Source organism: Thunnus albacares, chromosome 13 (genome assembly GCF_914725855.1).
Source record: "Thunnus albacares chromosome 13, fThuAlb1.1, whole genome shotgun sequence".
Classification (NCBI taxonomy): domain Eukaryota; kingdom Metazoa; phylum Chordata; class Actinopteri; order Scombriformes; family Scombridae; genus Thunnus; species Thunnus albacares.
Genome location: NC_058118.1, coordinates 13,800,920 through 13,816,198, shown reverse-complemented (window position 1 = coordinate 13,816,198; position 15,279 = coordinate 13,800,920). Strand labels below are relative to the sequence as shown.

Genomic DNA, 15,279 nt, shown 5'->3' with positions numbered 1-15,279 from the left:
GTGCTCCACAGTCCAATAATTTCCTCTCATCACCGTATGCCTTCTCCAAATTACCATCTTTAAAGTCCTTTAGGAGTCTTGACTCCTTTTCTACTTCTATTTTGCTGCTTTGCTTTCTCTCAAAGCTTTTGTTTCAATTTTGCCTCACCCGCTTCTTCTCTTGTACCCTCACATCTCTCCGAAGACCCTGTTAGATAACAGGCTTCTACACGTTGTTGGATATTCTTCATCAGCGTGTCTCAATTCTTCTCTTATGTCTGTTTGTGTAGTGCAGAGACACAAGAGGAGTTGAGCTTCTCAGTGTATCTTCAGGGAATCTAAATATCAGACTCCTTCACTGCGTCCCCAGTCAGAGGATACTACACTATCTGCTTTCATGTGTCTACTTGATTTATTACCAGGTCTCTTCACAGGCTCTGGATAAAAGCAAACAACTGTGGAGCTGTACCAGCCCCATGACGTTTTGTCTTTTTAATAAAGTTGTCTGCCTGTGTAGAGGAAATACACACTGTAGGTTCAACACTATAACTCATATGCTCAGTATTAGCATATGATATACCTGATGAGCTCTTAAAGTTGTACTTCTCTCTGCTCTGCTGTCTTTCATGTAACTGTCTTGCATCTTTTGTCTCTAACTATTTATCATCAGCACATTGCAAATAAGACAACAGAAGGCCACCATGAGTAAGGCAGAGGCATCATCCAAACAAGACCCGGTTCAGGCAGAGAAGAGATGTGCTGCTGGTGCTGCAAAAAATGTAGTTATACAGTGTGTGGACATAGGAGGGACTCTAGATTCACAGTTTATTGGTTTTCATTGAATAAATGATTGATAGATGGCCTTAAGTCACATCAAAGTTTTGTATGTTCAAAAGGTGTTCAGACAGAATTCTTAAGGTTTTACTTAAAAGGTGTTACAGTGTCTGGTGTTATGTAATGTATTAGATACAGATCCATGATCAGTCCTTGAGAATTTTCTATGCTTTCACTCCTTACATTGAACTCATTCAGTCACACAGCAAGGCAATGAAAACTGAATGTTATGCATTTGCAGCTGCAAATGATTTTCATACTGTTTATTTCAAGTATAACATATCCACTTTATCAATATTATTTGTCCAGGCTAAATCCTTATATATTAGTGCTCTTTCAGAGTAAAGAGCGAGGTCATTTTGTCTTTGATCTCAACAAGCCCAATTAGCTACCATGACAGGCCAACTGGACAGTAAGGTGATTCTGCTGGACTACATATTCTCTATGATGGAAATATATGAGCCATCATTAGGCCCAGGAGCAAATTTGGAATGGTGCACACTATACTTTTCATCAAACTGGATATTATATTAATTCAGTATTCAATAACCTTAATCTGAAATCACCAAATATGCCATACTGAACTAAGCTATATCTAATAGTGACAGCAGTGCAATATTTAACATGTGATTCTGCAACACATGTTACCATTTGAGGCTTTTTTTGTTTTTGAGCCAGGAAAACACTGAATGGTTAAAGAACATTGTATTCTAAATGAAATAACTGTGTGATTTTGTGTTTTTCATTTGTTTTCAAGCATGCTAAAAGTAGCCTTTAATATACCAGAAAGGTATCATCCCTCTCAATTCAAATTTGAGAGAAAAACACTATTCGCATGACAGGCGTAAATTGGCTGCACAACTAAAAACAACCTGCCTGCACTTTGTCATTCTGTGGGTAACAAGTTGTTCTCTTCTCAGTAGTTATAAGATTACATATTCTGTGTTTATAAAATGTATTTGCAAGATATAAAATGAATATACAAGGACAAGTTATTTTACAGTATGAGTTCACAATAATAGCTTTTTTTTTGATTTTACAACTAATTTTGCTGACATGGTGACTGTAAGTATTAGTGACCATTGTACCATTTTATGGAAGCATTTATTCATCCTTGCAGGAATATTAGTGAATAAATTTCATTTTGTAGACTCAGTGGTTCTAATGGGAAATGTAAATTTTACAATAACCCATGCCTTTAATTCTAGCCGTTTTTGACCTCTAGAGTGCAGTGCAAGTGTACAGGTATGCAAGAGATTCCTGTTTTTCACCTGTACTTAATAATGCCAGGACTGATGCATAACTGTAGTCTGTGATTCACTTTAATAATGAAGTGCTGGCAGGTACACCCAACACACCCACCACCTCGATAGCCCAGCCAGCCTTAATGGCAATAATAACTCTTTCGCTAAGTATCAGAGGTCTATGCAATGTCATCAAATCCCCGCCCCCCACTCCATGAGTTCTCTAAAATCTGCCAAAAGCTTTTTCATGGCTTGCAAATTAGCTTTGACCTTGTGAAGCTGAAAGGTTGAATCATGCACAAGGTTTTCTTTGGTGTTTAATATATTTACTATTCACTTCTCATAATCAGCATTTGTGTGGCCAACCCCAACCCCTGTAGCCTAATATTGCGGCAGAAAAAGGGCCCACTGCCGAGAAGACAGTAATTATTCATGCCTAGTGTGTCTCTGCCTGTGGAGAAGACAGAAAAAATAAAATAATACCCATCTACCTCCTTGCACAGTAAAAGTCTCTTTTCTTGGGCCCATTAGTTCTTCCCCAAGAGGAACAGATGATACAAGTTAAGAAATACACCAACAACCTTGAGACAATCAAAGTGTATTTCATAACTTCTATTGCTAAATTGTTGAAAATTGAAGTTTTAACTCTCAAAAAGGACCTGTGGAAGTTACTTGGTAATCCAAAACCACCATGGTCCAGAGCAGACGTCTTTATGGTTGGTATTGTAAGGCAAAACACAAAGGATCTCTGCTCTCCTCTTGAAGTTAATAGCAGTAACTACACACTCGAGGAGAATTCAAGAGCAGAGGCAAGGGATTGGTTAGGGTTCAAAAATTGGCATTAGTCTATCCTTTCTCCCTTTTCAAGTGAGTGCCTTCCAAAAAGGCTGCATATGAATAGTAAGATGTGAAAACAGGACCACTCTCACCCTGTTTGGGTTCCTGAGACTCAGCCAGCTGATCCACACTGAGACTGCTAACCTTCCTCACAAATATCAGCCCACTAATCTTAATTTAGCTGTCTGTCTGTTTTAGGCAGCAGTAATGATATCACCTGAGGATTTCCTTCTAATTGGCTGAAAACTGAAACTTTATACATAAACAACAACATGAAAAACCATATTTGTTCAACCTCTGATGATAATTTGAAAGTTTGAAGAAGTAGTGGGGAACACACATCCTTTGGGTAATGTGATGTTGTTAAAATATTGCTTTAGGCTGTTAATTTGTCTCAATCAGAGGTGTGGTCTACAGTAAGTGGGATTTCCAAAAGGATGAAACTGCTGGGAATTTAATCAAGTGTTCAGTGTCTCAAACTGATCCAAAATGTGCTCCCTCATTTAAAAAAAAAAAAAACACTCTTACTTAAGTTTTTAAAAATATTTAGAAGAGATTAGCATGTTTAGATTTGTTTATTTCTCTATTTTTATCCAAATGTTTTGTAGCAATCCTTCAGGTCCACCAGAAAGGAACAGAAGAGGCTACACAAAGCACAAATAGCTACACTATATGTGTAACATCGTACAAGTATACAGAATAAAACACTAACCAAAACTGAAATTACAACATTATATAAACAGAATATCAAACATTCAATACTGTAGCTATTCATTTTGAAATCTACCTTTCCAAAATTGCACCTCGGTCTTGTCGTAAAAAAAGAAAAAAAATTGTGAAAGAAAATCTGGATTTAGTCGGAAAACTTGAAGTAGAGAACAAATTAACTGAAGATGATATCAAAACTCAACACGCAACACAAATGCAACATAGATTACTCAAAGTCCTTAAAAATATGCTTTTCAAAGGTAGGGATACTGTTGAAATGTCAGTGAGGCCTGTTTTATTGCTGTTACAAATTGTTTATGAATAAAAAAGGGCACATTGCACTTCACAGATGCTGATGTTTTATGTCTTTAACCCCACATTCACCTGTTCAAGCTGCTTTAGAATGAGGACAAACCTTTTCTGAAAACTCAATAAGTGAAGGGACAATTTTCATTCCTTGGAGGGATTCGTAAATGCTTTATTCCATTGCTATTGATCATGTTTTAAATGGAGGGCACTGGTTAGGCCATGCGATGAGCAAAAGACATATTTTCTTGAGGGCAAGTGTTCAGGTCAGCTGGTTGGTTGCTGTGTTTAAACCAGAAAGGCTGAGTTCCAGTTGCAGCATCCCCCGGGGCTGATAATGGTTAAATATTGAACAGTACCAACCATCTTCTCTCCATTTTCTCCCCTACTCTCTACTCTTTCCACCATAAAGCTGGGGAGCACCGGAGAAATTAAAACATAATGCAAAGGTCTTTCCACTTATTGCTGGGCGAGTTTATTGATGACCTGTCACATTAACTCACTTTGGGGAAGAATTATAGCAACAATTTGGAATGAAGTGTAGAACAGAAAAAGAGAAATCATTAGATCCTGGGGCTAATGTTATGAATTACATGTAATAGCCCCTCTATTCATTAAACCTCAATGGCAGAGGACACTTTCAGCAGTCTTGAAGATGCACACACATACATGCACACACACACACACACACAAGGCAGTCTAATTTTCATTTGTTGACATGAAGTTTTATTTGGTCCTTTATTCATTTTTCTCTCCTCGTCTCCCTCAGGGGTTTGTTGGGCTTGTAGTGGCAGCTTGCTTCCTCCAAGATACTTTCTATGTGGGCTACTGTTTCTGCTGCTCTTGGCCTGCAGTTGGCTCACACAACGCGATTCTTCAAAACTAACCAGCAGCGTAATACATTTTATGAGAGAAAATATCTGAAAAACAGCAGCAATGTAGTGGTGATTAGGTTACTGCAGGTGTATCATCGACGTTATCTCCCTGCTTCTTCCTTTGTTGTATTTTATTGCTGTTTTGAAGAGGTTATGGATTTCATAGAACACAGAGCTGCTTTGATAGACTGATTCTTGCATGCGACTTAATGAATTCACATGATTAATTATCTCGCTTTGCTTATAACTTCATGCTGTTATCCCGCTGACCACAATTTCTTTTAATTCTGAGAAGAGAGAAGGAGGCGGTTGAATATTCAAGATAGTGTCCAAGTCCACGTGTGGGCTTTATTGAATGATTAGCAGAAGTAATTTGTTTTCAGAATCTAATTAATCCACTCAGACCCAGCAAGCAATAATGTGCAAGGACACACACAAACACACACACACACACACACACACACGTGTCTCAGTAATGTCTCCTCCTTTCTGTCTTCTAACTCTTCTACATGCATGTATTCAAAAGTGGGTGCACATGTGTCTTTCGGCCCTCTGCTACAGCCTCCAGGGACTCTTTCATCTTGGCAGTAAAGCCAGCATTAGATGCAGATTGGTAAATTTTTTAGTCTCAGCCAAAAAGTTGGGCATAATTGACTCATTGAACAAGTCAAGTCTGCAGGCACTTTTCACCACTTTCTCTCCTTTACTCTCTATATGTTTGCAGGCACTCTTGCTTTTGAGTCTCCAACTTTAACTTGTCGTCACTGCAGCAGAATCCATGCAGAGTACTATGTGACTCTTTATGTTTCATATTTCACCATGTGCAAGGTCTTAAAATACAAATGTACAAAAAGCTATTGTTGGACACACCATTTGTTGTTATATGTAGTTATATCTTATGTATAGTGAGTAATTGTCTTGTAAATATTTGAGAAACTTCATATTAACTACAAAAAACTACAAAACATAAAAGTCACATCTTACTGTACCTTCCAGGGCTTCCAAAGATCTTTCACATTGTTTCTCATTAATGTAAAAGTCTGAGTTCTTGTTAATGCAATCTAATAGTGTCTATTTTAGCACACCAATGTGCTCACACACACTCAGAGATCCCCTGACCGACATCACAGACACAAGGACACTGCAGCTCTATAAGCCCATGCTTAAGCTAGCTGCTGCTTTATTGATCTGAGCAAGTGAAACCATTGTTTCACAGGGCTACATCTAAGATAGAGAGAGGAAAAAGCCTAATCCAGAAGAAGAAAAAGATGCCTTTAGGGGATGAATTTTAATATTACCAAATGTAATACCAAGGGGAAAGAGACACATACAAAGAGAAAGAGAGAGAGAGATATGTTAAGCTATATATGTAAAGACCATGTGAGTAGCATGGGGATATGATGGATTTAAGGATGCTGCGTCTGATCAGCTGAGATTGTTCATGTAAAAGATAACTCTAGATAAAAGTCAGTGCAGAGGATGCTATACTGTCAGGCCCGAGAGATGCTGTAACAATAGTTTACAGCATCTTTCTTTGGGAAAAATCTCCTCTGGAGTTCTTCAGATATTGACAGTGAATGTGGTGTTTGAAGAGTGAGATAAGGACACATATTTGACATGCAGTATTGTAAGTTGCCCATTTAGCAAGCATCCTTTGACAAAGTGATGCACCATTAGCTTCACACAAACAGAGCAGTTTGTTATCTGATGACTTAACAAACCAACAGTAGCCCTATCTCTAGTGCTCAATACAAACTGGTCAGCTGTGAGCGTACAAGTAATAGTTGTCTATACTTTGCTGAGTGTTACGGATAGACAGACAACACCTGACCTGAGTTTTTGTTTGGAGTAGAAATATGTTTCATGTTCTCAGTTTACAATCTTACACATCTGTCACAGCTTTTCTTTTATTCATGCATTTATTTTAATGTGTAGGAGACTTCAAATGCCTTCCAAAAATGTGATGATAGCCCCCATCATTTAATCTGACCAGATAATTTGACTCTACATTATGTTTTTTCCATTTCCAGCTTTTACACACCCTCTTGAAAACCCACACAGTATCAGTATCACATACTGCATCCTCCCACAGTAACCCCAACATCAGTGAAACAGATCAGATGAGGAGTTAGTGGGGCAGTTTAAGAGCAACACTTTTGGTTCAATCCAGCCAAGCAGTGGCTCACTATAGCCCTAAACCCCTTTAATTTATTAAACAAGCGCAACTCACAAGGCCAGGCGACAAGGAGAGGGTTATAAATATTAAAAGAGGAGTTTGCTTTGCCACGCTCTCATATTAAATCACACAGAGAAGAATGTATGTGCTTTTATTAAAAGATAATGTGTTCTGGAGCCATAAAAATGTATAACCCTCTCCTCTAGATCCCTCTCCTCCTTGTCTTCTTTTGTTTTCAGTCTTGGTCCAACTAAACTTTCAGTCTTTTCCCATCTATGAAGCTCTATTTTTTTTTCATTTCCTTTCTCTGTGTCTTCGTGCGCCCTCACTGTATTTTTCTCCTTCCGTGAGTCGCAACACACGAGAACAGAATACATAACAACGGAGCAGGTGGACCATGTTTTGAAGGTGCTCGCATGAAAAGCATTTACACATTGGAAGTTATAAAGAATTTATGTGGCAGGTATGTGAAAAATGTTGCAGGCTAAATGTTGCAAGATTTTTAGTGAATGGAGTACTCCACTGAAAATCTAATCTTGAGTATCAAATACTCACCACTTGACTAGGATGATGCCTTAAAGTGTGTAGCTTGCTACTTCTTGGATGAGTGCTGTAGTCAGCCTGGATTCACAGTAGTTACAAAATGGAAAAGAAAAATCAAAACATTCATATTAGCTTCTCAAACCACTACTGCAGCATAATCAGCTTCTCCACCACTGACCCTTATTGATTTGCCAATAGATCACCAAATATGCTACTTCTGGTGACAGCACATCATGCAAGTACTGTAGTTTTTTTTAGCAATTTTGTGGGAAAAATACAAGTATTTGGAACATACTGAACACACAGATCAACAGTGAAGAAGAAGCAGATTATCCTGCATGATGCACATATTTGCATTGACTCAAGGTCACCATTGTATAAGCTGACTTCAGTGAGCATCTTCCATGAAGGAGCAAGCTATAATCTTTTCAGAGCAACCTTTCAAATCTGCTTAGGTGGAATATCCTTTAACTTCCAAAGTGATGCAGTAGCTGCACGATCAGACAACATGTTCTGGAAGCTTCAAGAGGATTGACTTAACACCCAACCACTTCGACATGATACCAGCATGTTGCATGGCCAAAGTGTTTTCCACTCTACAGGCAGATGTATGACTGTATGGTCATGGCTTGTTTGTGCTTGCGCTGGGTTGTAACAACCAGCCAGAAGCGTAGCAGTCAGACAGTGAGTGTGTATGATGGTGAAAAACACTCACTGTCCTGACATATAGAGGTGAAGAGACACAGCCATGTGTGTAACTAAACGCCCAAGTCCTCGCCCTGCTGGGCTGTGCCAGGGGAACATTCCTCTACTCTCTGCTCCACTGACCAAGCAGAACCGCAGCACAGTGAAACGGCGCTTCTCACGTCTGTGTATATGACTGCATGTGTCGCTATGAGTGTGTGTTTGTCCACTGTGAGGCAGTGAAGTGTGACGGCCTGGTCACTCAGACCATGGAGAGTTATGGAGCGAGAGCAAGCCAGCTGTTCAATTTGGCCACATGGGTGGACGCAGAAAAGAAAGGGAGAAAGCTGAAGAGAAACGGTGTCAATAGACAACGTGTGCTGTGTGTCTAAGCTGCCCTTCTATCACCACTTACCTTGCTCTGACATTGCCAGATTTTTGCCATCATGAGCCCACATACACGCACAAATACACATACGAAGTGACAGGGCTGTGTGTGGCTTGCCCTAGAGGAATAATGAGATGAGTGCTAATTTCTCAGGTGTCATGGACAGATATGAATAATACAGGCTATTCCGTTACCCATCTCCCCCACCGCTGTCACTGTCAACTTTTTTTAGATTCGCCTACAGTGAGTCCATACCCGGTCAGTGTCACGTCCTCACTCTTACCTTGAATAGTCTGCAAGCCAGACTTTGTGAGAAAAGGAAGCCAAGGTGAATAAAGGAAATAAGCTATTGTTGAAAGAAAAAGGGAAATCTTTGATGGATTTCTGCATGAGGCGTGAACAGGCTCATCACGCAGATTCTTCACTCTTTCATGACTGCGCTATCATTTCGACTGCTTTTCCAACAGCTGGGGACCTGTAGCAACTCTCTAACACCTAATTCATTTTCCTAACAACAATCCTTGCGTGCCAAGAAACAGAAAAAGATTGATCTTTCCTTCTTGCCTTCTGTGTGATTTATTGTGATTTATTTACTGTGTACTACTCTTCCACTGCTGCCCTGGTTTGCATGTTGGGGACTCCTGCGGCACAGTGGGGTGTCCTGAATTATTCACATCTTTTTTTCCCTGACTCCCTCTTTCATTCTCTTTTTCCTTCATTTTGCAGGGCGAATGTGTGTCTGCCTGTAGCTGCTCTTTGAGTCAATGTGGTGTCTGTCTCTCTACCTCTCACTTTCCATTTTATTATTCTCAGAGAGCTAGCTAGGCAGCTCCGCTCTGACTGCATGATGTGAGAGGAGAGAAGAATGACAGTAGCTCAGAACAATCATTAGAGCAGGAACGAGCTGGAAATAATCCTCTCTTTCCTCCTCGCACTGTTTTGTATTGTCTGTCTTTTGCTGTTGCTCTGCCCTCCCTCCCTCACCTCACCATCCACTGCCTTCATCTGCTCTCTTTGTTTATCTCTCTGTCTTTCTTCAGATCCCAACGCTCTGGGGCAGCACGGCACTGACCATGCCTTGATCGGAGGAGTGGTGGCTGTAGTGGTCTTTGTCACCTTGTGTTTAATCATTGTTCTGGGAAGATATCTGGCCAGGCATAAAGGTAAGAAAAACACAGTGGACCAGATCTGAGTCTCTCAAGGCTCATGGACCGACTGAAAGTTGTCCTACTTGTCCCATTAGACATCAGAGGCTTTCCCAATGCCCAGGTTACAAGTGCATGATATGCCTGCAGTGGAGAACAAAGAATAAAGGCTTTAGACCTGCACAGATAGGAAGTTTTAGTGGACCTTTGATGTGCAACACACAGCATGATGCCACTAATGCATACTGTTCATAGGACTCATTTGGTTATTATTTTTTTTCTATTTTACAAAAACAATCCACAAATGTCATTGTATTTATTATTAGATGGATGAATTAACACTGGAAAATCAGCCAAAGAAAACCAATAATGTAAAAATCTCTAAACATCCCTTCAGTTCAATTCAACATTTGTATCTTTTTCTGTCTTTTTTTAAGGTTATTTATAGACATGAAACAGGAAGAGAGATGGGGGCTATCACATGCAACAAAGGTCCCTGGAATCAAACCAGAGATGTTGCGGTTATCTGTTATCTCTGTCATTAGTCTAGCAGGAAGGCCCTTGGTTATTGTTTTTTTTATTATTTCTAATGAGGGACCTTGACTGATCTGCAGAATAAAAAGCAGCTTTGTTGAGTTTTCTTCTTCAGTTTATTTTACTAGAAGTCTATTTTTTAGCTAGATTAGCCAGGTGAAAACTGCAGGACACAACTTTTGGTGCATTGAAACAATTTTGATGAAAACTGAACAAATATTAAACAGCTGAATTTGAGCTAAGAATTTTGAAGCGTGAATACAGGATAACAAATAGAAGCTCATTCAGCAGTTCATGGATGCCAGAAATTTTACTTTAATGTTCAGTTTCCCACACAAAACTGACTTTTTAGATATATTTTAGAATATATTTTTGTTCAAAAGGAGGACAGTGAATTTTGTTCCCCATCGCTTACATCTTAAGTGCATTTGGAGGGGATCTTCTAATGGTCAGTATGAACAGGAGGAATGATTACAACTGGCAAAACCTGTTTCAATGTTCATATGTGCACCTGACTTTTGTTTTAAGACAGACTTGAATAATTGTGAACCTATCCTTTAAGCCTTGAGTGCCACTATTGAGAATCCTAAAGGTGTAAATGCTTTTCTTCTGTATGCGTGCAGGGTTTTTCACACTTACTCTGCCATATTTGCATATCCTGTGCTATCCCAGCTTCTCATCATTCTGTATATGAATAATGTAGCATTACTGATGTTGTCTTCAGATCTGTTTTCCGCCTCAGGCAGCAAACACCAGGCAGGGGTGCTCGGTGTTTGTTTTTCTTTGATATAGGTTTGTTTTTCGTTTTCCACAGGAACATACTTGACAAATGAGGCCAAAGGAGCGGACGATGCACCCGACGCCGACACAGCCATCATCAACGCTGAGGGCAACCATGCACACGCAGAAGAAAAGAAAGAATACTTCATTTAGACTGCAGAGGGAGCTGTGCGGCTCTCTCCTACACCTTTCCCCAGTTTCAATCTCTGTATCTCTTTTTCTCTCTTACCGTCTCCCCCTTTTCTTCTCCACCTCTGACCACTGCCCCAGTCATGTCAACGAGGAACCCGCAGGCAGTCCAGACAGAGAAGTTCCCCAAGTGTTTTCCTATTATTGCCTTTTGTTGAGCCCATTTCTATCATTTACATCTTTTTCTTTCTTTCTTTGTGTTTTTTTTTTATTTCTTTTTGGTAGCTTTTTGGTTTTCACAGGCAGCTTGTCGTTGCTGCTGAAGTTGCCCCCCTCTCTCATATATTTCCTCATCTTTGACATGAAAACCTGGAAATCTGTATATCTACCATGACTGCTTCTTACATGACCTCTTGTTCATCTTCTCTCCTGTTGCCCTCCAACTAGACACCCAAACACGTACCCCCTTTTGCTTACACACATCCACAAACACATATCATATCTCACATCAACACGGTGCCTAAAAATACAGACGCCATTGAACTTCTGTCAATGCCTTCATGTATCGTCTGTCAGTAGCAATGTAAATGCTTTGTAGATGGTTAACTGGACCATCATTTCATTGCTTAGCTCACAGCTTTTGATTATGCATTGCATCTTTTTTTATTTGAATGAAGATCTGTGCTGTTTACGCCTTATACATGTCTATCACACTGAATATGGTACTTTTAGATGTTCCACCTCCCCGACCCCATCCTCTAAATAGACTTGTAATTAAACAGTTGACCCTTGTAAGATAAGACGAAGGTTTTGTGTAACACTGTAGCAAGGTTTGTCAGATAAGTGTATAGTATGATTTTCATTATTAGGGTAGGGGTAAAGGGTAGTGCGGTATTGTTTAGAGCAGAGAGTACACACCAAAAATATATGAAAGATGCTAGATGAAGCATTCCATCAAATAAACTCAATCAAGTATATAAAACCATTTGCTAATCTGCTGTTCTTATGTACTTTTGTCTGTATATTCCTGCACTGCCCAAGCTGCAGAGACATCTTCAGTGTCCCCTTGATGGCTTACAGCAGTTTGTTATTCACATAATGGGTTCAGGTGTACAGAAAGAGTCAATCACTTCTCTCTAAAAGCTGTATAAATTGTATTGAAATAAGTTTAGCTTTTCACTTTGAATAATTTCATTTATCTTTATGTCACATTGAAATCATTTTAAGGCTTAAAGATCCCATGAAATGAGCTATTAGGAGTTAATACAGGACAAAAAACAAGTGCACAGTTACAGTATGTACAGGAAAAGCTATTCACTATTCACTATTTCAGTAAACCTAAGTTAAATTGATACCTCTGTCAGCATGAGGTCCAGGCAGCTTTCCACAGTGGTTTGTGTACAATTTTTTTGTTCATTTACTTTGGCCCATAGACTTTATCAAATTATATTATTACTTTATGTAAGTCGTGATAACACATTTTATGTTTTTATTGCCACCTCCAAAGTTAATTTTCAGCAGTTTCTGACAATTGAGTTACACTGTAGATATCACATCGTACACTCCCACCTCTCAGTCTGCATAATTGCTCTTCTTATTTCCATTTTCTCAGAGCCGCTCTCCATGAACTGAACTTTGATTTCCATTTCATGGGGTCTTCAAGCAAAAAAAAAAAAAAAAAAAAAAAAGAAAGAAATAGCATGTGAGTGCTGGTTCATAGATCTGCAGGGGCCTCCTTTCCAAAACTAAAAACTGAAGACAAATAAAGAAGCACAAAAACGTCTGAGTAAATGAATGAGTATTCAATAAATGAGTAACTGTGTTCCTTTGCCAACAACTAGATTGCCTTGGGAATGGTTCTTCTATTCAGATGGGTAGTGGAAAGATGACAATACTGGGAAAAAATATAGTGCATCTTTTTGAAAATGTAAGCAAAATCATGTTTTTTTATATAAAAAAAAGTTTCTAATATTTTTGGTTGAAATTGTTCTAAGCTCCCTGCTGTATATTGTGTCTGCTAAAATGTGGTTGATTGTGAAAATTGCTGTTAAATTCTGGATCCTCGTATTCCTTCAAATTTGTATATTAGCCACCTTATCTATTTAGTTTTTATCATTTGTCATATGGCATAATCTTTATTAGACAACTTTTAAACAAACATATTTTCTTTTGGCACAAGGCATGTATATAATGTGTGAGAACTGAACTTTGGTAATACACATTGGCATGTTTTCGATGAGTTCCTTTTCATGTTTAATTTATTTGAACTGAAATTATTTAAGAGAGAACCACAACAAAAGTATATTTGTAATTTAATTTTGGAGAACAGTGGCTTTTGTGTTTGTGGCATGCTCATATGTGCTACAGATTTGAAGGGTCTGGCGTCATAGAAAATGTGATTAATGAAAGAGAGGAAAAATACAAAACTAATTTAAACAAATCTTGAGGAAAAAAAAGTTATGTTGTCCTGTTGGACTTTTGGTCCACAGAGAAAGAAGATATACGTCTTCACCAAATCCTTAAAATGCTAATTGGAATTGAGATGCATTAAAATAAACATCACCTTTGTGTTGGAGGCACGGAAGGTTTCACACACACTAAGACAAACATATCCTTGTAAGCAACTTTTGTTTCTTTTCATATGTCCCAGCTGTTCATCTTTCATCAGTTTGCAGGAATGAGGCTGATTTATGTACATCTCTCCTGTGAAAGAGTGATAAACACAGTGACCTCTGGAACTCAAGACTTAAAGTCAAGGCACTAATCTAGTAAGGGAGCAAATTATTACCAAGGGCAATAAAATAGTGGGCCCAGCTGTCTCCAATTCGGTGGCAAATTTACAACATTATGCAAATAAGGTCAGCAAGTAAGGTCTTTCTCTGTGTGTTAACTCAAGCACTGCCGGAGTGAATCACAAGTTGGGAATCATTAGATCGATCACCATCCATCAACACAGATGTAGAATTTAGGTTGCATATTGCATTTTAGATGCATAATTATTTGTTTAAAAATGCAGAAGGTGTGCCACAGTTTCCATATTTTACAATTTTAGTGCACTTCAATCAATATACCAATATTTACAGGTGTAACTTCAGCCTCACCACGAAACTTAAGTAGATCCAGATGTCAGTGTTCTAGACTGGCTCTGGTCTTTAGAAACCTTCTGTATCACATTTGTTCGATAAATTTATCACAATGTTTTGTTTTGGTTTTTTTTTTACTTTTCTATTTAGTTCTTTTCATTGTGTCTTAAGTCAATGATGCTGTCAATCAAATTTTGTGTTGCTTTACCACTGTATCCATCTTAGAACCAAGAGAATGGTCAAATGGATTTGTTGATTCTGAAGTCGGAGAAACAGTCTGTTTTCTATTAAATGAACGCATAAATAAAAAGGTCTGCAGTGATGAGTTGGTGTTTGCATCAGAAATTTCACAGGTGCCATTTCCTGAATTATGCATTCTGAATAATTTGATGGATATTTCTTAGTAAATGGTAAAATGTGTTGGGGTTTTTTTTTGTTTGTTTTTTTATTTTTTGCTTTTCTTTCTGAAAATTACATGTAAATATTTGTTTTGACATGATGAGTAACAAGCTAATTTGTTGCAAATGGCTTTTTATAATAGTTAGACCAAATCTGAATCATTTTTTTTATTTGTTATTTTAACAGCACACATCATCATGCACTATTTTACTATGGTATAATCAACTGTAGCTCTGTAACATCTGGGAGACAGTTAGTCGTATTTCTTTGTTGTTGTTGGTTGAAACTAAGCTTTAAACCTGTTGCCTCCTTACTTTCCAACATACAACGGTTAGGTTTAATATCCACTGCATCATGGGCCTTTAATTTCATGCTGGCGGCAAGACAGTAACGTGTGCTAACGTAGTTGCAGTGCAGTTTTCATTGGGCACAAGTCCATTTTTTTAGACTCATGGCTGTTTAGTTATTTCCTGGCTCAAAACGAACCCACTTCCTGTGACTGGTAGTGGGAGTGGTGGAGCTGAGGTGGTGTGTTTATGCAGATCAGGCAGTGCAGTAATTTTGGCATGTGAACAGCTTTCTTCTTGGCACATACAGACCTGTACAAAATCACAAAAAAAACCTTTCCTGTATGC

General features: G+C 38.6%; 1 protein-coding gene across 4 annotated transcripts in view; it reads left to right on the top strand.

Annotated features, from left to right (window-relative positions):
- Positions 1 to 14,567, top strand: part of cadm2a (cell adhesion molecule 2a) — a 231,541-nt gene extending 216,974 nt beyond the window's left edge. For 3 of the 4 annotated variants that reach the window (XM_044371096.1, XM_044371095.1, XM_044371094.1), the window contains 2 exons: positions 9,615 to 9,737; positions 11,068 to 14,567. In XM_044371096.1, the coding sequence (XP_044227031.1) occupies positions 9,615 to 9,737; positions 11,068 to 11,186 (242 nt within the window). In that variant the 3' untranslated portion in view covers positions 11,187 to 14,567. Of the gene's footprint in view, positions 1 to 649; positions 2,310 to 9,614; positions 9,738 to 11,067 lie in introns of those variants that run through there. The other variant, XM_044371097.1, reaches the window with a different exon arrangement.
- The last annotated feature ends 712 nt before the right edge of the window (positions 14,568 to 15,279 follow it).